Consider the following 27,033-nt stretch of genomic DNA (forward strand, 5'->3'; position numbering starts at 1 on the left):
GTTTGTGAGTTCATTGAGTGATCTATCAAGGCACAGATGAGGATCTATGTATGTGCCTTTTAGAGTCTAACATGGATGCTTCCTTACTTTTACAGTTGGTACAGTAGCTTTAATTCATTTGACTATGATGTCTGCTATGCTTCTGTGATATTCAGTACTGAGTGTAATAGAGTATGGATGAGAGCCAACACCTTTATATCATACATCTTGGATCTCTCCTAAGCAACAAAGGAGGGATAACATGTATCCCTTGTGAAGAGTGTTTGCCATTTTTAGTATAGGACTAAATGGGTATATGGAAGGTGGGGGAAATCTTTAAAACCTGGAGGACTGGGTGAGGACAAAACTGTAACCAGTTCACCACAAATAGATCATCTTATGCTGGAAACAGACCTACATCATGGTAAAGTATGTTTGATATTTCTGCTACTAGTATCTATAATATGCTGGTACTATTGCTCAGGAAGCGCTGATGCTGCTGTATCTCAGAACATGGCTGATTTAGGTTATGATGCTGTTTTGACTGTAGAAATGTGAAATATATAAAATGCATTGAGATGGGATATTTCATTTAATTGGATTCAGGATTGTAGAATTGATAAAACATAAAAATATACTATTTCCTTTGATAAAATATTTGTATTGCCATGACTTGTTTTTCTACAATGTTTTAAAAAGAAGTTGTTACATTTAAGATATCGATGTATCAATTTCACGAACATGAAAAATGTAATCTGAAAAATAATTCAGCTAGTTTGATCATTAAATAGGTAATGAATAAGGCCAGATATGGAACAAAGTTAAATTTACAGTTGAACATAACCAGCTTTAAGCAATGCAGTATGTACGAACTGAAGCAAAAGTAGGTTTGGTATGTCTCATCTTTATTTCTATAACCTATCAGCTCTCCTCGCTAAGAGAATCAACATTTGCTTCTGTTTGCCAGTCTTGTACATTATAATTTTTGGTAGAAGCTGTGCAATGAAAGCAAAGGAAACTGTTCCAAGGTACCATCATGTCCTTATTGCAGCTAGCTTTCTTGATGCCCAGCACCTGCTGTAGATAGGAAGACAATAAAAAGGAGTGCTTCGGAGTTCATCTGTCTTGAAGGAGTATGCTAAAGAGGGTGGAGAAGAGAGAGAAAGAGAGTTGGAGTAGGAAGTTGTGGGCATACTGCAGGATTTATTTTTTTCAATAAAGCCTCGGGCACCCCTAGCAGCAGATAGAGTTGATAAGACGTTACAGCACAACTTACAAGAGCAATGAAAAGTGCATCTCAGGGTTATCACAAGCATTTTTTTTGCTGCCCCCATTATTCTGGAGTGCACCACAGTATTTTTACTTCTGAAAATGTAAAGGGGATATCATGTGCATTTAGATAACACTAAAAGAAATTATTTTTGAACATATTATTTAGCTTTCACTGAGGGGTAAAATATTGCTCACATAGCTACCAAGCAGTTAATCAGTAATAACATCAGTTTATATGCCAGGGGAATTTGTATATTTTTTCCAGGCAGAAACCTTATTGAAACCTTTACTTATCAAAGTTAAATAAAAAGACAGATTAATGAATGGAAAAGGGCTCTGCAGTTATTTATATGCCTGATGTGATTTTCATGGGAATTGTAGTGTAAAACATGTGAAGGTGAATGGTCAGATTCATACAGTATAAAAATAAAACAATCCTTCAACCATCTGAAACTGTTTCTTAAAACATTGGTCACAAGTGAAGATTAGAGGATAGATGAGAATAACAAGTGGACTACTGAACTTCTTCTTTTATTGCTGTAGTGTTAGAACTAATCGAGTAGTTTTTCTGTATCCTATCTGCAAGATGCATCTCTACCAGACTTTAGTTTTATGTCTATCATGTTGAAAAAAAGAATATCCTTTAGTTTAGACACAAGATTGTAATAATGGACTTGCAATATCTATAAAGTTAGCCAGTACCCATCTAGTCATCTTATATAAATTTGAGGAAAGCAGAAGTCTGGTTGAAGAGGAATGAGCACAAGCACAAGACCTGTATGAGATTCCAATTCAGTGCTAGGTATTTGAAACAGTAGTCATTATTAGAAGATGATCTAAATGACTTGTTTTGGACTAGGGGAGAAAGAAGTGTCTAGAGTAAATCCATGAGAATATGAAAGGAACAAATAGATCACACATGACAATAATCAAAGTGGGTGGAAAGAAAAACTGAATGGCATATTCATGAAGCACACATCCACACTCAAATTGAAAACTGCCAATTCACATACATGTTGTTGGGATGTGTAGGAAAAGCCAGAGTGAACCCATGCAGATCTTGAGAAAATATGCAAACTCTACACATATAGCAACCAGACGCTGTGAAATAGCAACATTAATCAGTACTCCAATGTACCAACCACTCAGTAAACTTTTTCTTCCAAAATTACTTTTAGGCATTTCTTGCTCCTCTTTATATTGGGTGATGACATTTCACACTTTTTAATAAATACCTTGCTTTTAATCATCAAATATATTGCTCAAGTCATTGTAATTGTCTACAAAATGACCATGCATATTTACTGCATTTTGATGGATCTTGTGTATCTCTGTAAGCATTTGTTTTTGAATGAAGTAAGAATAAGATGCAGAGAATATTACTGGAAATTGTGAATTTTGAAATAGTTAAATGTTTTTATATGTTCACGTAACAGCTCACACATTTGTTGTATATTTAAATGACTTAGTGTAGTTTATTTAATGTATCTTTTATAGTTGCATCGTATTATACACAATATATTGTTAAAAAGGCATGGTGGCACTCTGTGTGGCATTGTCACATCAAAGCATAGAGACACCTGTCTGATTGCTAGCTTAATTCCATGTTCGTGGCGTTAGCATTTTGCACTCTTGCTCACATGCTTTGATTGATTAATTGCTGACACTAAATTAGCACTTACGTGAGTAAGTGGTGTTGTGCATGTGGGTGCTTTGAGCAAAGACCTAGCATCCCTTTCCTGGCAGGACTTGCACCCGTTGCTTTCAGATTTCGATCTCCACATTAGCAGCCTGATACTCAAAGCATCAATACTGAAAACCTTGACCTTATTTAAAGTGGTATAGAAATGCTTTGTGTGGTTGGTGGTAGATGTATTAAGTTCTTGGTACTCTTTTATTGGGCTTTATAAGACTTTTGACACTGAAGCCATTTCAGTGTTGCTGTGAAATCACATTAATAAGAACAATGTCAGAATGCCATGAAAATTACGCATTTATTTAGTCTTGCTCTGTCTAACCTAATATCTGTTAAGCAACTAAATGATTTATCCTTTTGTGAAATAGCAGTAATTCCTTTTCCAGCACTTTTCATACTTGGAAAAAATGTAACCCTAAGGGGGAAAAAAGTCACTTGTTAAATAAACATTCTTGTGCTTTCTATATTGAAATTTCATGTCAACCTCCAATTGTCTGTCTGAGATGAGAATTCCTCTTAATTTAATTTGACCACTAACATGTATTTGTACCCTGATTTTTCAGTCCTGTCACTAGTGAGTCACGGAGCAACTCGGTCTTGCTGACAATTGCCAAAAGCAGATCCCCGTCTGCTTCATATGCTGCAACCTCTACAAACCACCTGAATTCCAAAAGACAGATCAGACCAGGTGATCCACCATTTTCTTTGATTTTATTTTTCTTTATTATGCTGTTTTGCATAGTTAATTTGAAAACTGTGGCCCATAGTGTTGTGTATATTATTTGAAATGGTTTTCTCCCTGTAATAAAGAAATTGGACTGTATTATCCTGGCAATCAGACACCATTGATTGGAATGGAAGTTCACCCTTTCTGACATATGGCCTCATTATATAACCAGTATCTGTGCTACTAAATTAAAATGATTTTTTTCCATTGTTTATTAACATATCTTTTTTTCAGACCAAAGATATGCAACCACCCATATAAAACCATCCATCATCTACACTGATCTCTCACAGCTATCAACATCTGTAGTTTTAACCTGTTATGAGGACTATACAGTAGTTTTTGGTGATTGAAAGTACAGAGATAAAAAAGTAGCTGACAAAAAGTATGTTTGTGTTTGCTAATATTTTGTGGTGGTTTGTTCTGAAATGTAATGTTTTTGTTTGTTGTATCATAAGGAGCGCCATTAAACAAAGGGGAATTTTTATTTTGAGCAATCCAAAAATGGTGGAAATACAACAATGTTTAAAAAAAAAAATCAATAGAATTCAATAGATAATTCTGACTATTGTCACAGTTACCAATAAAGAGCAACCTGAGCCATAAGTTTTACAAACAAGAAGAGACCAGTGAGTCCATTAAGGTCAGTTAGTTAATTACTAGCTATTTTTTCTCAATATCTCATCCAGATACGTTTAAAAAGTGGTCAGCTTTTCAAGCAAGTTTCTTGGTTTTTGTCTTAAATTCACTTTGTATTTTATCCAGTGTCCTGGAGTGCATGATGAATGAATTACTTCAAAGAATTTAGATCAGTTTTATCAATGTTTTAAGCGCTGAACCTGTTGAGTAGAGAAGACAACTGCACACAGCACCTGGTTATCCTGCAAGGCACTCAGAGCCTCTTTGCTTGTATTGTATTGCTAAATTTTGTTTAGCAGTATGACGACCGGAACTGCACTTTGTATGTCAACTGTGACCACACTAAGGCATTATACTATATGATGGTCTACAATTTATTTTAACAGTATTTTTACAAATACAACTTTTTTCTTTTTAAATGCTTATGCACATTGCCTAGATAACAAGAATTATTTGTTCAACAAAACCTCAATACTTTTCAGAGGTTGCTTCCTGTAGTACAACATTGTCCACCTTGTATTTAGAATTAAAGTTCTTGTTGTCCATGTGTAGCACTTTTTAACTTATCTGCATCAAAATGCATTTGCTAAGTTCTTGCCCAGTCTTAAAGGCGGACTGGCTCTTTCTATGTGTGTTTTTTATTGTGCTGCTTACTCAAGGGCTATTCCTTTAATTCTAGTTCTAATTGCAAATTACACAAGTATACTAACTATACCAGAATCTATGGCAGTAACTAAAATTAGGAAAAGTAACAGCCGAAGGAGAAAGCATAGAGGGACCCTGCTGGCGACCTCACCATGCATGGTGCATTCTTCTCCTGTTGGTCTTGTTCATCTCCTGCCAATTGACCAACTAGAAATCACATTTTGTAAGTTGAAAAGGTGGATTTCCCCTTTCAAACATTACAGGCAGGACCAGAATTAAGTAAAAGATTATCACAAAAGAGTTGACACAGGTCTTAACATTTTCAGGAAAGAATATAATTGAAAGTTGAAAATAGTACCAATTATTTTGAATTTGATCTGTTTTAAAAAAAACCTGAATGAATAAATCAAGATGATCAATTCAATAAAATAATATTAAAAGAAAAAAAAATCTTGATAGATTGTATTACTAGAAGATTTTATAGGAGATAAAATGTGGCCTGTAAAAAGATGTGGGAGAAAAATATCTAATATGCTACTCCAACAACTTATGTTAAGTTTCCACTATTTGTGTACCGAAATGCTTCATGTTTTCCAAATAAAAACGAGCTGACGTTACCACTAGATGCCAGCTCCTACATGGCTTCTTTCAATTATGACCTGAGTAAAATTTGCTGAATTCCACTTGTGACTTTATTAACTTAGAAGCGGTTTGAAAACAGATGAGTGGAAAATGTATGTTTTATGTGTGTGTTTGATTGAAGGTGCTATTAGCTTTTTCTCACCATATATTGTAATTTCATGATTTGTTATCTGCAGCACAGACTGCCTCTCCACAGTTTCCACAAAGATTATTTCATATTTCCCTTCTTACATTTACTTTTCACTAGTTTCCTTGATTTAGCATTTTACTTCTGAGCTTTGTCAGTGCTTCCGAGGATTTTAAAAATATGAATTAGGTTTCCCCAGAGTCTTTATTGCTGAAAAAGAAAGACTATCATTTAGCCTGTAATAAAAACACATGCTTTCTTTTCCAAGAATACACATTGTTTCTCTGTATAGATTTGCAGCACAGCTGTTTTTAGTATGGATACCACACGGCACAAAATACTAAATGTGATCACAATATTGAAATTAGAACAGTCCTGCCCTGCTTATATATATATATATATATATATATATATATATATATATATATATATATATATATATATATATATATATATATATATATATATATATATATATATATATATATATATATACATTTACATTACATTACATTTTTAGCCATACATCTTAAAATTTGTTAGTTTAATTTATCCCGCATATTGCCTGGAGGGTGGCACGGTGGCAGAGTGGGAAGCGCTGCTGGCTCACAGTTAGAAGACCCTTGTTTGCTTCCCGGGTCCTCCCTGCGTGGAGTTTGCATGTTCTCCCCATGTCTGCGTGGGTTTCCTCTGGGTGCTCCGGTTTCCTCCCACAGTCCAATACATGCAGGTTAGGTGCATTGGTGATCCTAAATTGTCCCTGGTGTGTGCGTGGTGTGTGTGTGCATGCCCTGCCTGCCCACCAAAATTTCGATCCAGTACATAATGGCTTTTTTTTCCAGTTGGGGATGCAGGAAGCAGAGGCCTGTCCCAGAGGCAAAAACAGTCCTGAATAAAATGCCACAAACACATACCCATATCCGGCTGATCAAGCTAACCGTATCTCAAACCTTTGGAGTAGCAAATTTAATTTTGAATAGCACTGCCTTCTTCTTAGCATCTCCCATCTTAATAGTAATTTATAAGTTATATTTTTCAAATTGTCTTGTTTTGAAGATATTTTTAACATTTTCATATAATATTGTTGTACAGTTAACATCTTTTAACCCTCCACTTTTGCATGTAATTATATGTACAAATCACTTATCTTATGCTCAGGATAGGCAGTATCATCATTTGTATTGCTTGTATGGTTACTGTATTATTTATTCTGTCTGCTATTTTGAACATATCCTGAAATAAATAAACACATGATACCCCATGTACTTAACAGTTGTCAGTATGCCTCTGATGCTGTTAAATTAAACTGTATGATTACAGTTCCTTGATTCATCCCAAAAACAATAAATGCATGACGTTCAAGCAGACCCACCTATCTGCGGCTGATGTCTGAAATGGGCTTACCTTTGCCACGTCATCCTAATAAGCAAACACTGTTGGCTAATAAATATGTTAATGCATTCTTTGTGTTTTTTGAGTTAGTGTGCTTTACTGTATTTAATAATTGTTTTTTAACTTGGGAAATTAAGATTTAAACTGTATTTTATATCATTGCACGTAAGGCAAAATAAGGCGTGGGTAACCCTGCCTTTCCAGGAGTCAATTAGGTTGCATGTGTGTTTATGTGCATTGTTGTATTTTCTCTTCTTATACAATTTTATTTACTCTTCTATATCTATCATTTCATGCTATTTCCATGATGAAACATCTAACTTTCACAATGTGTCATCTGATGTACATATCATATTTTTTCTTGCCAAAATGTATTGACTTACAGCCGCTTATCAGTATATTGCAACCATGATATATTAGCAAATTGTTTTCATGTTTCTGTATTTCTTTTGTAAAATGAAAATGTCATCCTTTAAGCTTATTATATGATGATATTTGTAAGTCCAAGTAAGAAAATGATTTTTGGTGTTGTGTTACATTGCTGTACATACTGTAATCCAATCCCTAGGAGGCTTATGCTTTACTTGAATAACATACAATTTCAGTACATTTCCAGTTAACATGTAGACATATTAGCAATTCCTCTTGATTATAGGATAGTTGTATTTGTTATTTAGTCAATACTTAATGTACTGTATGCAAAACATAGCTTAATATAATTATTCATTACTACATTTTTTTTGGAAAAAAAAAAACAACTTTATATGTATTACTAAAAGTTGTTTTCAATATGTAAGCAGGAACATTTCGTTAACAGATGAAAACATCATTGCTTCCATTGCTATTTGAACTTACCACAAAGAAAGCAAATCTCTGCCCCTGGATATTTAATTTATAAACTGGGTCCCTTATTTAAGAATAACTAAGGGGCTTTGCCCCCTACTCGCTTCGCTCACCAACCCCCCAGCTGTGGTTCTGCCTCTTGTGTATGGGGATGCGGATGTACAATTTAAACAGATTTTTATTTTCATGGGAATTGTTACATATGTATCAACGCAATGTCTAATTGCCCGTGATTGAATGTCGTTTCTTTCTCTTTATTAAATAAAATGACTTTTTTGAATGTTTGGTTCTGAGATTTAATTTTCTTTGCAAAAGCTATTCTAACTGGAAACTGTTAACGTTTTAATACGAATGACATATCAAGATCTCCTTTGTTGTCTAATGTTATCCACGGAAGATGTGCTACATTACCTTTCTTGGATACATCCTTCTATCTACAGTAATTCGTGCATTATAAGACCAGACGTTGTTATGGTTGTAGATATTCTTTGGGATCATGTAAGTTGTTTTCATCTTCCGCACGATCAGCACCAACTGTTTCAGCATAGTCTATTGATACACATTTAACCAGTTTTGGACACAGTTAACCCATTTGATGTGTAACCAATCGACATTTTTGACGTTAATTCGTTTGACTTCCTCGTTTCTCGGTGCTAGGATTTTGAGGTGTACTCATTTTTTATGTTGATAATCCTTCGTGATGAAAAGCTTTAATAAGATTTGGACATAATACATCTTCTTTAATTGGGAACTTAAAGTGAGGGAAACGTTAATGTATAAGAATTGTGAATTTCCCCTTGGGATTAATAAAGTATCTATCTATCTATCTATCTATCTATCTATCTATCTATCTATCTATCTATCTATCTATCTATCTATCTATCTATCTATCTATCTATCTATCTATCTATCTATCTATCTATCTATCTATCTATCTATCTAAGAACTGAGAGCACAGGAAATGTATCTGACAAAAGTATTCACATAAATGAGAGTTGAGAGGACTGGGGTCTTGTTTGAAAATGTTTGAGAGGAGGGCGTGACTTGAAAAAATCTCAAGGCAAAAGTCTCGTCCTGCGGGATTTGAAAAAATCTCTGTTCCAAATCTCTCTTCCCAAAAGTCTTGTTGCATTGAAGTGTTTATATAATAGACAAGAAACAGAGATGGTTGTATTAAATACAAAAGACTTTGGTATGCTCACACTAAGGTGAACATAGTATCTTCCTTCAGAAAAGTTTGACCTTAGCCCAGTAGAAGCTGGTGTAAAGATGTTGACAGTTGTTACTGTATATTTTGCTTAACAGTTATCAGAAGACTAGACTTCTAAAATAATCACTCTTAAAAAATTTGACATTTTATATTTAGTAATTTGTCTATTTAATGACATATGTATTTAATCTGTTTTAATAATGTGCTATTATTAGTGCTCTGTTACCATATTATAATGACTAAACTTTTCTACACCATTATTTGATCATTAGCTATTAGGGCTACATACTGTGTGTTTCAATTCAATGTCTATGTTATTTATGTTATCATAAAGGGTTTTTCTCCCCAACATGCCAGTAGTTGTATAATGTGTTACTGGTTTTGCCTGTACCTCTTTTGAGAAGTAAAGTGAAAGGTATGGGATTTTGGCAATTTACATATTCACAATGATTTTTTCAGTTACTTTTTTCTATAATTTCATCAAGCAAATCTAAGGCAATTTCTGTTCTGCACAAAGGCGAGGACTGCCAAGCTTTCACAGCAGAAGCTTTGCTAGGTGAATATCACTGATAAGGGGAGTGGGCTGCAGAGGTTAGCCTCTTTGAACAAACCAATGGCCGCTTTGTTCCTTACTTACATTATACCACTTAGTCTAAGTATGGGTTAATATAAAAAGTGAGTTTAGTGTTCCTTCTTAACTCATATTTGAACCATTATCCACAAAATGACAAAGCCATAGCAAAATCATAGTGGTTAAAAATTAATTGCATTTTTCTTTTAATCAGCTACGGCTTCATGTGAAGAAGAGCTTCCTATTTTCTGTTTTGAATGCAGTTCCTCTTAATTTACAAGATTGCTCTCAAGTGCATGATCTGATATTTAACCAGAACAACTCTGCACTTTTCAATTTTGAAAACCACAGATATCCATTTGGAGATCTCCACATTCTCTGTTCATGAGCAAAAAAATAATGTTTCTTTAACTTTTCACAGTACCCCATGCCTTTCGGTCCCAGCTTCTGCTGTCTTTTCTTTGTGGAATAACCTTGAGCAAAAACAGTACTTAAGATGCTACAGCATTATGCATTTTATTAGAGAAATTGAGTACAAAGGCCCATGATTTGAATTCAACAATTTTTATAATATAGTCTATTTTATGAATCTTTTTGATTGTGTCAGTGCTGCACCAGACGGATGAAGATATGGCAAAGCAATAAGCAGCAAAGTCTGTTCTTTTGCTTCACTACATGATTTAGTCAAGTCAATGATTAATTCTGTTGCTATTATGCTGCTTTCTCTGGATATTGACTAGGGATTCTTGTTTGATTACAGACAGGTTTACATTTAAATGCTGTGCTTCAACTTTGATATTTTTGGCGAGCAGCCAGTTCTCACAGATGTATGTGTAGAATAAGATGCAGCACTTGTATAAATATTAAACCCACGGGAATCCCTCAGACTTTAATCGTTTATAATGATTGCATTCAATGTCCACTTCTGTTAATGTGAAAGAAAAAATAACACTGAGCCTAATGACACCAAAGGCTACAACTGTCTGGATGCCATTTTAGATCAGGGGCAAATGTGGAGTTTCCCAGGAAACTTGCTGTACAATAAGCAATGAAAAGGATGAACCAGAAAAGTAGGTCATGCATGTGGTTGTGCGTCACACCATCTAACCGAGGCCAGCGATAAAGGGAGATGTAGTGTGCTCTGGAAAAGCTTAAAGACCAGGTATGAGAATAGGTGTTTAAAGAAACAGAACTGGGCATTGTTCTCAGATGCTGTGATTTGTTTTAAAAGTCGGGGTGACTTGTTTAAATATACAGGCAACTAAGTGAGTGACTTGCAGGTATTAATTAATAATCCGCAGTTCTAAAAGAAATTGGCATTCATACTGACATCATATTCAAAGTGTACAAAAATAGGTTTTAAGATTAAGAAAAATAATCATTGAAGTGGAGACGTTGATCTGTGAGCTATATTAAATTAATTACAAATTGTGTATCAAAATAAAATACATTTCAAATATTGTAGTGGAATTCATAAATTACACATTCTGGAAATTGTGTGAAAACAGATATATTAATAATTCAATAGAGTTGCAGATTTGGCTGTTGATACAAATAATGCAGCTGTATATTCCCTTATTTCATAACATACTCTTTTCTGATTTTAATTTAATGTAATGAGCATCCTATTCTTCAGAACATTTATTTAAATTTTACACTGTAATTGTTGTATTCCTTAGCCTGCTTCAGAAGACATGGAGATGGAAAAACCATGAGCAATTGCTTTTCATTGGGAGTCAAAATGTATAATTTTTTATTGATTTTTTTTTTTTTTTTTGCTTTGTATCTTATAGGCAGGAAATACCATATAAATATAAGATGTTCTTTCTGCAGTAACACATTGTGGCCAGAGTCTCGCCACTTTTATAATCCACTTCTCAGGCAGCACATATTAGAAAACCTCTTACATATGTTGGAGTTTTAGTTGTCAGGATTTCATGGTTGGTCCTCCATTCATTAAGGGCTTCTGTGACAGCACAACAGCAGTAATATTATGGAGAAGTAGCACATTTATATATCACAGGGTTTCCACCACCATCTAGGCAATATAATTATAGATTTTTTGGACAACATATCTGACAATTGCTCCAGGCTCTTTAAATCACACCTTAACCACTCTAAGATTTTACACATACTGTACCTCATACAGTAATTCACAAATCATTGTAGTTGTAGAAAAATTCTAACATATTAACCTTTATGGATATATTGCCACTTGCATTAAGTAATTACAAACTAATTAGAAATGCATTTCACATATGTAAATGTCTGGAAAGTGTTTTCATATAGGTTTATATTATTTTAAGATGTGGTAACTGCTTCTGATATCAGTTCCTGTGCATCTCGATGTGAATGTGTCATTCTGCTTGACCCGCTTATACTGTACATTCCAGCTTCATCCTGGCTGTAGTTTCATTTTGACACATCTTACATGAACATCCATTTTATATTTTAATTTCTACCTATATTAAATAGTAAGTCTCCCTTGACCATAGGCAATGGATATGTGTACATTTCTTAACATGAAGCAATCCCCTGAACAACAACATTTATTTATATAGCACATTTTCATAAAAATAATGCAGCTCAAAGTGCTTTGCATGATGAAGAAAGAGAAAAAAGACAAAGTAAATAAGAATTAAAATAAGGGATCACTAATTAACATAGAATAAAAGTAAGACATCATATATGCTGTGGATGCTCCTGTGCAAACCGACTTTAACAGTGTAATCAGTCCTTTATAAAAGTTAAAATAAAAAGAATCAAAAACAAAAATAAAATAAGCTGCACAAGTCATGATCTATAATGTGTGCAACACACCAGTTTTTTGTCAGGAATTTATCATAGCTGATAAATATTAAATTCTATTTAACCCATTAATGCCTCGTGTTCCATTATTGGAACGACAGTCAGGTAGTTTTATACGTTATGTATAATGTAAGAAGTGGATTTTCCTAGTGTTCCAAATTTGGAACGCCACATAACTCAACAATGGAATGTAATCATTTTTTTTTTCTCTCCAAATTCTTGCTCCTTATATTTTTCTGCTCAACATATGTGAATTTCATGCACAAACTTCTTAGGCATAAATGGGTTAAACAAGTAGTAAATGAACAAATCTTTTTATGTACGGTATTTCAAAAGGCTGGACTACAATATGTTGTTTCTTGAATACAAATATGTGTTATAATATGTATGCTTTACTAGATTGATTGGTCCCTTAACAGTCCCCTATAGAAGTGCTGTTAGTTGTAATTCTCTGTCCAATAATTCATCTACTCTTGTCAATTTTTCCAGACTTAGTCACTATTTTTTCTGGTTCTGTTCAATCAGAAGCAGATTTTTTGTTGTTGTTAGATTTTCAGCCTTCTAAAATACTTTAATCTTTCTGTAATAACCACATGATCTGAAATGCTTAAATGTGTTCTGAATATTGACCAGGTACTCCGAGTGTCACAGTGGCATGGTGGCTGTTTCTGCTGCCTCACAGTTTGGAGTCAATTGCTTAATCCAATTTAGGGTCGTAGGCAGGCTAGGACCTATCACAGCAGCGTCGGATACAAAATAAGCCACCAGTTGTGAACAGAGCACACTCACACACAGGGCCAGTTGAGAGTGACCCGTTAACTTAAAACACACGCAGATCTTTGGGATGTGGGAGGAAATCAAGTGTACCTGAGATAAACCCACACTGACTGAGGGAACATGCAAAATGTAAATGGACAACCGGACAACAACAGGATGAAGTATTTGAATCTGGGAGACTAGAGCTAAGTGATAGCAGTGCTATCTACACTACTCTATTATCCTTATAAACAAAATATAACACAAGCTTTGAAGAGAAACAGAAAAGGGTGAATTTAATAAACGTGATAAAGAACTGAATGCTTGCCATTGTACTTTGACACCAAGGCAGCCCATAGACAAAAAATGTAAAGTCATAATATGGTGTGAATTGTTTTTAAAACAGCACTGAAGCTCTTTGCACTAGGTATTGCTGCAAAGATCACAGACCAAGTATAAAAGGTACCAGGATGGGCTGAGTGTGTTGCTGCATGCTGCAAGTGACTTAAATAACTTTTTGCTAGCATGCTGATGTGTTCAATGAGCTGAAAGCAATGTCAGTGGCCTGAATTCAAGGCAAGGTTGAATCTGTGGTTAAAAACCATGTCTGTTGTCTTGACATTTCATTTGAAGTTTACAGTAGGGTAATGTGCTGTTTGCAGCAGTCATGTATTATGCAGTTTTACATAACTTGGTGTAGCAACACAGGTATGTGTGGGTCTTGAATTTTAAGAGGTATGGTTTAGCTGCAGCATTTCTGTAGCCAATCCAGACCCGACAGTAAGCGCTGACTCATAGCAGGACAAGGCAATTGTTTAGTAGGACAGGCTCTTGTTTTGAAAGATTCTAAATACAATTAAAGGGTGTAACTTCCATCCATCCATCCATTATACAACCCTCTATATCCTAACTACAGGGTCACGGGGGTCTGCTGGAGCCAATCCCAGCCAACACAGGGCGCAAGGCAGGAAACAAATCCCTGGCAGGGCGCCAGCCCACCGCAGGGATATAGCAGGTTGGGTGATGGATGGATAACAAAATCGTTAGAGGTCCATTACTGAATGTGCTTAACTTTGTAACAAATATAAATTCTATTCCTTTAAATAGAATAAAGATTAGGCAAAACATGAGAAAGCTAAGCAGCCTCTAAGAAACTATTTATCTATTTATTTTTTCTCCCACTTGACGATATTGCTGCAAACACAAAGTCAGTCCAGTGGCAGATCTTCAATAGCTTTCTGACTCATCAGTGAGTCTAATGAGAAACAGTGTTACATGACGCAGAGTTGCAGTTTTAAGGGAAATTCACCTTGACACTCCTAACTGCCAAGGACTTTTCCCATACACTAACAAAGAGAGAGAAAAAGCGAGATCTCAATTTACATTGCCGGTTTTAGAGCACCATCTACTGGCTAAGTAGAAAGAGACATTTGTTCTCACACATCTCAGTTTATAGCCATTGCTTAAACAGTAGGGGGCTTGAAAGATATAGATATAGATATAGATATAGATATATATATATAGATATATATAGATAGATATATAGATAGATATATATATATATAGAGATATATATATAGAGATATATATATAGAGATATATATATAGAGATATATTAGTACTTCATATAAAGTATATTTTACAGTGCTCATTTTAGTGTGGATATTGCTCAGAAGCAACAGATAGAGAAAACTTAGGGCAGATTGCTAATGCACAGCATCTCATTGTGATAAATGTTCTGTTACAATATTTATTATATTTTTTCAGGGAATATCTTTACCTAAAAAAAAAAAAAAAAATCAGGTCACATGGGTACTACTGACCCTTATCCTAGTTTTGCTGGATGCTGTCACTTACCCTACCACTCAAAACTCTTAAAATGCCCTACTTTTTCTAGTTTTTATTGAAATTTAATTAGTGTAAACTCAGTGAATAGTCTTAAAGGGTTAAAAGGAAAGCAGTATATTAAATTAAAAAAAAAAAGTTTTGGTTACCAAAAACTGCAAAAAAAAGTAATTTGCACAGTTATACAAAAAGGTATGTTTTGGGAACTTTGTTCAGTTAACAACCTGCAGCCTTTCTGCAGCAATGGAAGATAATTTAGAACAATTCTTACAGGTGTCTGAGCTTTTATCAATTACTTACAAACTCTCTGTCGTATAAAAGCAGTGTTTGAGCAAACTTTAATACTTCTTACTCTGAAGCCTCATTTGGATTACATTGTATGTTGATATCATCATGGTGAGAAAAGGGCAATTGACAAAGGAAGACAGACCAATCATTTAATATTTAAAACTGTAGGCCTTATTTTCTCTTGGAGAAATTGGAAAGAAAGCCAGTGTCAGTGAGTACAGTTTCTTACACCATCAAAAGCAACTTGGAAACTCTGACTGGAACAGGGCCGGCAGACCCAATGCCACAACAGAACAGAAGAAAAGTTTCTGAGAAGCAACAGCTTGCATGACTAGGAAACGCCTTCAGATTCCATGTTCTCTGAATTAAAAGCAATACAAATAAACAATTGAAGGTGTGGTTACTGCACTGCTGCTAGGAAGTCAGATACTCTACATGACAGAATTTTTTTTTTTTTTCTTTTAACATTCCCAGCTGCTTTGTTGTACTGATAACTGCTCAAATTAAATGTTTGCAGCATTATCTTAAGAGCAGCATCATGATCTGGCTTCTAATGTTAATTTTTTCCAACTTTTCAATGGCACGTATGTCTTTTGAAGTTTCTAAAGTGGTTATACTAATCTTTGTTCTCCGGTGATACCTTTTTTTGTTCTTCTTGTAAATGCCACCCTGTTGGAGAATGGTTGCTAGGATGTGATGCTTCATTGTTGGAGTCACTTATCATGATGGCACTAGCACGACATTTTAAAAGATGGTGACATATATACTTAATCAAGATTTCATTTGCGAAGAATAAAACAAACAATTGCTTCTCTTCATATTGTTTGTTCTGTATATACTGGTTCTGACATTTTTTTTTTTCTTTCTTATGATTTACATCTTGTGTTGCTTGTGTACCCTTTTTGACCTATGACTTACAGCTCTGTTCTTTTACTATGATTCAGGCGACACATCCTGAACTTGTTTGTTTTATTTAATGTCTTCATAGTTACAACCCTGGTCTGAATTCAGATTACTCTTTACCATCTTCTGATTCCACTCTCTCTCAAAACTGCTGTTTCTGCATAAATAGTACATATGATGGCGCAGTGCTGGCAATTTACACTTTCAGTGTCCTATCTTTGAATCCTGTGTCTGGTCTTTGTCCCATGTGAAATTTATACATTCTAGTGTCTGTGTGGGTTTTCCTCCAGGTACTCTTAATTTATTCCCACGTTCCAACAGATGTGCCTGTTATATGGATTGTCAATTCCAAATTGGCCCTGTGATGGACTGGTGTCTTGTCCAGGGCTGTATCCTTCTTTGTGCCAAGCATTGCCAGGATAGGTGTTGACCCCTTGAAAACCCTGTATTGTATTAAGCAAGTTTCAGAATAATGATGAACACCATATTAGGTTTATGAAATTACCAACTTCAAATTCTACAGCAACATATCTTTATTCTTCAAGTATTAGCAGTAGAAATGAATGGACAAAGACCTCCAAAAAAAAAGCTCTAAAATAATGCTTCATTTTACAAATTCTTTGTAATTTCTCCATTCTCTACCATTTCCACAGGCAAGGTAGGCAGCTAGTGTTACTGATGCTGATATACTCAATAAATTACCTAATGTATACATTCTGTCCATCTTCAGATAGACTGGAAATAGTCAGGTTTGGTAGACAGCGGTGAACTAGTAATGAAATAAAAGGCAATAATGTAAGCAATCATTTGATAATTTAGTGTGACAGAAAAAGCCCTAGTTTACTTAAGTAAAAACATACACAACTTCAGAGTATGTTGAAACACTTTGCTTTTGACTAAGTTAGTGTAAACTTGTGTGTAAAGTAGTAGTCTATTGCTCCTTACCAGAATAAACTAAAAATCACCTGCATAGCTGTAACTTCTGTGACAAAAACAGAACAGATATTACATCAGGTCTGTTCTCTTCATATTTCCTCAGTGTACATTCCTTAGTTGGGTGTGCAATGGGAATTTATTTATAGGGCACCAGCTATAGCAGTGCGTTACATTCTCTCATCCGGAGTGGCATCCAGCATGGTGGTGGTCTTCCCATAGGTTCCTTCTGAAATATGGCCCATCCATTTCCTGAAGGTTCCTGGCAACTTTTTAATCTGCCAAAATATTTACAGATAGAGTTAGTGCATACACATAATAAATCCATGTGAACAATTAAGCAAAGAATTACTGTGAACAAAATCAATCCAAACCATCTGAAAAATGTTTGGAAGTCATCCCATAATCATAGTAAGTCTTCAAATTCCTGCCTTAGTAAATGGGCAACAGCAATTTTCAGAAATACCAAAACTCAAACAAACTCCATCTAAAAACAAATAGCACTCAGAATGAATCAAATAATACTTCATCTATTTACAGTGCATCCGGAAAGTATTCACAGCACATCACTTTTTCCACATTTTGTTATGTTACAGCCTTATTCCAAAATTGATTAAATTCATTTTTTTCCTCAGAATTCTATGCACAACACCCCAAAATGACAACGTGAAAAAAGTTTACTTGAAGTTTTTGCCAATTTATTAAAAATAAAAAAACTGAGAAATCACATGTACAAGTATTCACAGCCTTTGCTCAATACTTTGTCGATGCACCTTTGGCAGCAATTACAGCCTCAAGTCTTTTTGAATATGATGCCACAAGCTTGGCAGACCTATCCTTGGCCAGTTTCGCCCATTCTTCTTTGCAGCACCTCTCAAGCTCCATCAGGTTGGATGGGAAGTGTCGGTGCACAGCCATTTTAAGATCTCTCCGGAGATGTTCAATCGGATTCAAGTCTGGGCTCTGGCTGGGCCACTAAAGGACATTCACAGAGTTGACCTGAAGCCACTCCTTTGATATCTTGGCTGTGTGCTTAGGTTCGTTATCCTGCTGAAAGATGAACCTTTGCCCCAGTCTGAGGTCAAGAGCGCTCTGGAGCAGGTTTTCATCCAGGATATCTCTGTACATTGCTGCAGTCATCTTTCCCTTAATCCCAACTAGTCTCTCAGTTCCTGCCAATGAAAAACATCCCCACAGCATGATGCTGCCACCACCATGCTTCACTGTAGGGATGGTATTGGCCTGGTGATGAGTGGTGCCTGGTTTCCTCCAAATGTGACACCTGGCATTCACACCAAAGAGTTCAATCTTTGTCTCATCAGACCAGAGAATTTTGTTTCTCATGGTCTGAGAGTCCTTCAGGTGCCTTTTGGCAAACTCCAGGTGGGCTGCCATGTGCCTTTTACTAAAGAGTGACTTCCGTCTGGCCACTCTACCATACAGGCCTGATTGGTGGATTGCTGCAGAGATGGTTGTCCTTCTGGAAGGTTCTCCTCTCTCCACAGTGCACCTCTGGAGCTCTGACAGAGTGACCATCGGGTTCTTGGTCATCTCCCTGACTAAGACCCTTCTCCCCCGATCGCTCAGTTTAGATGGCCGGCCAGCTCTAGGAAGAGTCCTGGTGGTTTCGAACCTCTTCCACTTATGGATGATGGAGGCCACTGTGCTCATTGGGACCTTAAAAGCATCAAAAAATTTTTCTTTAACCTTCCCCAGATTTGTGCCTCAAGACAATCCTGTCTCGGAGGTCTATAGACAATTCCTTTGACTTCATGCTTGGTTTGTGCTCTGACATGAACTGTCAACTGTGGGACCTTATATAGATAGGTGTGTGCCTTTCCAAATCATATCCAATCAACTGAATTTACCACAGGTGGACTCCAATTAAGCTGCAGAAACATCTCAAGTATGATCAGGGGAAATGTGTAGAATTCTGAGGAACAAAATTAATTTAATCCATTTTGGAATAAGGCTGTAATATAACAAAATATGGAAAAGGTGATGCACTTTGAATACTTTCGGGAATGCGCTGTATATAATAAGAATAGCCATTCTAAACAAGATGCAGTATTTTGTCACTGCATACAAAACATTTCCAAAGAGTTACATGCCTGGTAGGTAGTAAGCATGCAGAATTGCTGACTTCAAACGTTGTCTGACAGTCATGAAATTGGAATGGCTAACTGACTATGTAGCCAGAGGGAAAACTGCGGTCACAATTTTTCTTGTCAGCTAATACTTTTCTTCACTCTTGATCTGCATGGGTATGGATTGCTTAGCTCAGGCACAGTTCAGCATGTCTTGATGGCACCCCTGATATCTTTCAGTTTGTACTATGAGGATGAAAAGCTGACCCATTAAAGTAATCACAACACGTGCAACATGACATAATGGAGCCCAATGACAAGAAATGAATAAAGGGCTGTTGAGTTTTGTCCTGTTTTTTTTTTTAAACTGCATAGGCACAAAAAGAAAAACTAACACACATTGTAAACAATTCTTGTTCACACATTATTGCAAATTATAAACATATCAAAGATTTTAAAAACACTGACCATTTAGCCCAGCATAGGGTAATGTCAAGTTGTTATTTAAAAATTCTCATAGTCCTTTCAGCTATATCACCAATCAAAAAGGCTACTTTTTGTATAGTGCATTTTAATAGCAAAAAGTATGCCAAAATGGTTGCAACACAAAAATATTTTACAGTTGTTCACATATTTTTTATAACTTTAACACAGCAAGTGAAGTGAAATTAGAATCAAAGGCAAGAGCTGAAACCTTGCTAACTTAATTTATATCCTTGATGATGAATTTATTTCAAGCATCAGATATCGCCACACTTGTAACATTTTAAGTAGTAAATTGGAACTGAATTTACCTGGAAAATATCCGAAAAATGTAATGCATTTTGAGCAGTAAGGAGAAGATGACTTGAGAAACTAGCTTCCTGTCCCAACCGATCTGTTCATAAAACATTTAAATGCTACCTTATGGGAAGGATTTAAGAGTCTCAAGACTATCAACTGTCAGACAGTGTTCAGAAGCCATTAAGCAAGCTAACAGAATGTTAGATTATATATCACGATATGCAGAGTACAAGTCCAAGGAGGTTATGCTCAAACTTTATAACGCACTGGTGAGGCCTCATCTGGAGGTCTGTGTGCAGTTTTGGTCTCCAGGTTAGAAAAAGGACATAGCAGCTCTAGAAAAGTCCAGAGAAGAGTGGCTAGGCTGAATCCAGATGTAAAGATCTATGCCTTTTTAGTTTAAGCAAAAGAAGCTAATGAGGAGATAAAGTGTTTAAAATTATGAAGGGAATTAAAATGAGTTCAGCAGGAACCCAGGGAAACAGTTGGAAACTTAAGGATAAATTTTATACAACATTAGAGAGTTTTTATTCACACAGAAAACCATAGACACCTGGAATAAGCTACCAAATATTGTAGTTGATTACGGTGTATGCGCCCAAAAAGAAGAAGCCTTTGATTTCAGTCTGTAACAGCCAGTGAAAAGTTTGGGTGCATATACCATCAGCACAGCGCTGTCAGCTCTAAACAATAGCGTGGTGAATTGCTCCCATACTGAAGTGACTTTAGCTGCAGGTGGAAGTCCCATTTTACTTTATGGTGTCAAGCAGAGTGTAGTAGTCTATGAGCCGGCGAAAGCACTGTGAAGAAGCTGTCTGTTGCTGCAGTCCTGCCTTTGTCCAGTCTGACAGCTGTCATGGGACATCGTATCTTTGATTGGCTGTACAACAAACTGTTCTGAGAAGGCATCAGCGACAGTGCTGCTCTTGTGAAAAGAATGGAGATAAATGCCATCAACTCAAAGAGGGAGAGGCAAATTCGTTGTACCACTGAATAATAAAAAAAACAAGCGCTAACTTTTACAAGTAGCCAAAATTTACACTGGGTGTTACAGACTCAAATCAAATGTATGATTTTATTATATTGTAGAAATAATAATAATAGCAGCTCACTGCTCAAAATTCTTGGTCTCAAACCCGGGACCTTCGGGTTATAAGGCAGCAGTTCTTACCTCTGTACCATTCAAGAGTACGTGTAAGTTCCCTGTCGACTGACATTTGAGCTCGAGTTTTTAACTCATTGACAGCTACATGTAAATTGAATGCTTTTTTTTTTTCCTTTGGTTATATTGTTGAATAAAAGTGTACGTCTATTTGATATGTGGACCAAAATCTTTACACGTTATGCATTTCTCGTCATTATTAGTATAACTTGGAAATAGTTTGTTTAGGTATCTGTTCAGCATTTCTTGCATTTCCTTTCATCCTACACTTACACAGATCTTTTTAGACACGGAACACACATGAAATGCATGTATTCCAAATAACAATATACTGTATTATTTACCCTATACAACTCCAGGCACATCACACACAGATAAGGAGCCTTTGCTTGTGCTAATGAGAACTTTTTGCCTGAACTGAGCTCCATCAAGGTGGGTGATGGAACTGCAGGCTGCTTGTGCTGATCGACGCATTTACAAAACAAAAGACGCTAATGGTAGAAGTGCAAAGGGAACTAAGGTGGGCCGGGATTACAAGTTTTTTCGTGGGCTTCAGGAATTCTAGTGTTAATGCACTCAGCCACAAAAAGTCCAAATGCCATGTTCGCGCACATAGCCTTACAAAATATGGCCCTAATTTTGATTCCTGGATTGTGTGCAATTTGACTATTTTGTTTACTGCACTTTTATAAATGGATTCTTGTTTTTCTGCACTATATGATGAGGCATGGATTAAGACTACTGCTTCACGTTTTATATTCTGGCCCTATCACAGTCTTTGAGAAGTTTGCATTATTTTCCCCATGTCTAATGGATTTTTTTCTACTCTGGGTATTATGTTTTTTCTCCCACATGCTAGATTAGACTGACTGTCATCTCTAAGGTGCCCACCTTAAGAGTGTGCAATATAATAGACTAGCACACCATGCAGATTTGGTTACTTATCTTGTACCTGACGATGCCAAGACATGCTCCTGTCACTCACTATCCAGAACTGGATCGACTGGTTTTGGCAAATGACAGATGGGTGAGTGAACCGACTCCATATTACTCACAGAGTCCAAACATGTATCAGTTTAATTGAAATCAATGAATTGCTGTTTTATGGATGTCATTATAAGCACTGAAATGAGTTAATGCTCAATCTGTGATAGGTTCTTGCCATAGTTAGGTTTTCTTAATATTAATTTGGCATACAAATTGAAAAATGGTTGGAAGGAGAAAGTGTGAAACATAGGTCTGATTATCTAGAACAACTATGATTCATTTCTCAAATAAGACTTAATAACAAGGGCGAATAACTAAATTGTAAGATCAATCATCACTGAAATATTAGAAGATATCACAATTAAGTGTCCGTCAAGCAGAAAAATTTGACATTTTTTTTTACTGCACTTAAATGCAACTTTTACTCATATCTGAAATTTTTTGATACATTCCAGGTTTGTTCAAATGGATTATCGGATTAGCAGACAAAATATTAACACCATCCACTTTACATGTCCATGTTGTACTGGTTAGGATTGCAAGAAGGCATTGGTCAGCTCTTTGGAAGAAAGCAAAGGTTAATTTTGTTTGTTAGAAACTACATCTTTTTTTCCTGTTTTTACAAACTAAACAAATGTTACAAAATGTGTACATAGTATGACATTCAGGTGCAATCAAGAACTTAGTTACTGAGAAGTGGAGCATTTTAAAGTTTTTAGTTACTTTATCAGAAAGTCAGTTATCATATTTTTGTTTGTTCAATATTTTTATAACAATTACTCATATAAAATAGCATCAATGAAAGAAAGCAATTATATGCCTCAGCAGACTACGGTACATTAACATGCTTTTCAAGTGTCTCTAAGTGGCACTAACATGGCTCAGAAATTTCAGAGTGTTACACAAACTTGGTCCTTCTCCTAGGAGTGATGGCATTTTATCAATTTCCTAAATTTAGGAAACTACCCCTAACTTCACCAGGATTTAGGCGATGGTCTGTCCATCTTGCTGCTCGTTACAGTATTATATGAAGCGGCAACAATTATGTTCAATTTAGCGCAATATCCTACCTTATTATGTTTTCTTTCTTCTTTTTCTTCTTATTATCCTACTAACATATTGTTTATTATTGTTATTATCTTTGTAGAAAAGCCTTAATGATGGTATCATTAAACTACAAAACGTCATCATGAGTACTGTACCACTTTGTCATGAATTTGTGATATTATTCATTCTCAAATTTGAACTCTTACTCCTTGCTGGCACTAGGTTTAGGACCCTTTAGAAATACTTCTCATGTCCTACTCTGGGGTAGAACAAATCCCTGTCCTAGTCAAACCTTTAGTGTAATTTCTAGGAGTAATCCGAACATGCTTAATAAGTACAGGCACAGTTTTGAATAACTTAGCTGATGTAGAACTAATACGTTTACAAAGCTGAATATTATGCTTATGATAGAAATTCATGCATTTCATCTTAGAGGGAGAATGTGGGAAGTCAAACACATACTTTGGCAATGCCATAAAATCTCCAGATCTAGCAATATGTAGAGTCTAGGACAGCAATAATCAACTGGAGGTACAGACAAAATCCAGTCCATAAGTAGAATTTAAATAGAGTTTTATTCATGTTTATTTCATTTTAATGAAACAAAAAACACAGACATATCTTTAATTAAAATCACTTTCAGAACACTAAATAGGTACTGCTCAAGTTGGCCATAGAAGGAAGTGCTGTAAAATAGTGTCATCTTTTGCGGATGCAGGTTTAGTCCAATGGACACAAGCATCACAACAAGTTAGGAAACATATACTGCAGGTGTGCTGTGAGTGCAAATGAAGGATTTGTCCTAAATCTGTAACTGTAATTTACAATATCATGTAGTTTAAAATTGAGCCGAAAAAGGCTTGTGGTGGCCTTTTTACAGTAAGTGGACTGCAATTTGTAATGTAAAAAATGTCAGTGATTGATTTTCTTTATTAGTTGTCGGTTGTGGAGGGTCTGTGACTAAGTGTAGCTCAAATTTCTTAAACAAAACATTTTTGAAAAACATGTCCAATGAAGAGTTAAAATATCTGCTGAAGTCTTAAGGTAGAATTACTGGTTGCTTCAGATCATGATGGAGAGCAAGACTGGAGCTTTGCTGGTAAATTATATTTTCAAGGAATATTGAAGCATTATAATACCCTGATAATGCAGCCAGGAATGTAAATACTAAGTACATATTGGTTTATTTTGTGATTACAGAGCAACATGTACATAATTCATTTCCTCCTACTTTAATTTCTAGATAAGTGATTTTTTGCTTTTTGTTTTTTAATTTTATGGTTAACTTACCTCAATTGGCAGGAGAAGTAAGCTCGTTTACCAGCAGCTTGTTTGCATGAGCCTCTCCCAATGTTTGAATAACTTGTATTGGCAATCTGTTTTATCATCAGGACTAAAAGAGGAAAAAATGCAAGTTGAAGTGACCTCTCCCATGGTAAATTTGAAACAGTAAACTGTAACTGAAGTCACACAAAATGTTTCTTCATTTTAAAATACTGTAGACAAGTTTGCAAGTTCGCAAATGGTTTTCAGTGGGAGATTTCAAGAAGGGATCTATGCTGCCTTTAAAGCTTATAACATATTCAGTTATCCAATAAAAGGTATAATATTGCCTGACTTCCCAATGCATCCATTATAACTAACAAGGTACAACATCCTACTACTACAGTTGGAGTTTTTGAAATGTAAAACTTTGTGCAGAGCATTCTATTCAAGATATCTCATTGAAAAATTTTACATTCATGCCAATTTTCCAGGAAGAATAAGCCGAGCTGAGTTGTTTCATGCAAACTGACAAACAGACATGGCACCTACAGTAGGTTTTTTGCATTATATACAAACACACCTAAAAACTACTTGTGTTACTTGTGTGAAGTAGGAATAAACACTCATAGAATAAAATATTAATTTTTGCACTTTAAGATACTTCACTTACTGTAGATTTGTTTTAATTTCAATACTGTTTAGATTCATTTTTGTTGAATTGTAGGTGTTCTCTTATTGCATAAACATTCATTTGGTAAGTGTGTGTAGGTTTTATACCAGAAAATAAAAATGTTTTTTTTTATTTTTCAAAATATTTTCACTAGCATGCTACATCACCACTGTCTCAGTAAGAACAGTTTGAATTTGTAGCATTTTTATACAAAGTTAAAATGTTTTTTGTTCAATGTGTACATTAAAAGAGCACAAGAGTACAAGCATTATAGTTTAATTACAAAAGTAGTCCACATTCGTTCAAGTAATTTTCATGAAGTAAGGAAACATAAGAGGGCGGACCCAAAAATTCCTGGAATTGTTAAAAAAAAAAAAAATACAGCATTTCTATTTTTGTCACCAAAATACTCCCTATGAGATGCAGTACACTTGTCCCAGTGCTTCTACAGTTCTTGGAAATGTTTCCTTTACTCATCTTTTGTTACCATGTCTAAAGCCTTCCAAGATTTTTTTCCTGAATTTCTTTCATGGTAGCAAATTGTCTTCTTTTCAGTCTCAGTTTTAATTTTGGGAGCAAAAACAAGTCACAGGGAGTGAGCTGTGGTGAATTTGTAACCACTGCATTGCTTTTGGTCAAAAACTGCTTCACTGACAATGTGTTGGTTGCAAGTGAGCTGTCCTGGTGCAGCAGTGTTTACAGGTGTGCTATCATGGAGTAAAGTGTAGGTTTTCCATGCTGCACTGAACAGATGTTTTTTTCCCTGATGCTTTCCTGCAGATGCCTCAGCAATTTAATGTAATGTTGCTTAATAACCGTCTGGCCATGGGGAACAAGAAGTCTGTTATGGTTGAAAACTTTTATTGTTGTCTTAATGTTATATACTACCTATTGCTGAAGTCATAAGCACGATTGTAGGATAAGTGTCTAAAATACGCACTCCATTAAATCAGCACAATGCCAATTAACGGACTGATTAACAATACTACAAACTCTTAAATATAATGGTTATTTAATGGCACTTTATGATTCTTTAATGGGTTGTGTGGCTCTTCACAAAGCAATTGCTTGATCAAGGACACTTTTATTCTGCTTTGAAAAACTTTCTAATATGTAGAAAAAAAATCTTTAATGTATTGTAGGCTACCAAACAGGACACTAACCAATTAAGAAAACCTGGAGTTACCCTGTGTTACTGTACATATGCAGCAAGAGTTCTTTTAAAATCATGACCAATTGGTGTTTTACAAATCTGTTACCATCTATTCATGATTATTTACTGTTTGGATCCTGTTACAGATCTAAATAAAGATTCTTTCTGGAACCTTCATGGGGCCTTTTGAGACCTTAAACTGTTCCCCTATGGCAGGAATAGGCAATGTCGGTCCTGGAGGGCTGCAGCTACAGGTTTTTGTTCCAATAGTTTCTTAATGAGAAGTCAATGATTGCTGATGAAGCCTTTATTGCTCAAGTGACATTTTGATGCTTCATTTTAGTGGTCTCGCTTGTTAAGGTTCTCCACCCTTAATTGTTTTAATGGCTCCTTATTAGCAATTAGATGTAATTGACAAAAGAGCCAGCAGTTCTCCATCAAACTTGTTTCCATTTACACCTGTGTGGATTCATCCTGCACTATTTGGTTTAATAAAAAATTAAAAGAAAAATGTGACAGATTGAAAATTATCCATTTTAGGCAGCAAACCATTTGGATGATACAATTAGAAAAGGAGCAAATCTAAGATATACGAACATTAC

The 27,033-nt window shown here is 35.4% G+C and overlaps 1 protein-coding gene across 3 annotated transcripts in view; it reads left to right on the forward strand.

The window, feature by feature from the left end:
* pde3a (phosphodiesterase 3A, cGMP-inhibited) overlaps positions 1 to 27,033 on the forward strand; it is a 331,968-nt gene that overhangs the window by 222,319 nt on the left and 82,616 nt on the right. For 2 of the 3 annotated variants that reach the window (XM_039769763.1, XM_039769764.1), the window contains exon 4: positions 3,511 to 3,635. The exons of the other annotated variant lie outside the window; for it this stretch is intronic. In XM_039769763.1, coding sequence (XP_039625697.1) covers positions 3,511 to 3,635 — 125 coding nt within the window. The remainder of the gene's footprint in view (positions 1 to 3,510; positions 3,636 to 27,033) is intronic. 3 annotated transcript variants of the gene reach the window in all.

This window comes from Polypterus senegalus, chromosome 11, assembly GCF_016835505.1.
Source record: "Polypterus senegalus isolate Bchr_013 chromosome 11, ASM1683550v1, whole genome shotgun sequence".
Taxonomy (NCBI): Eukaryota; Metazoa; Chordata; class Cladistia; order Polypteriformes; family Polypteridae; genus Polypterus; species Polypterus senegalus.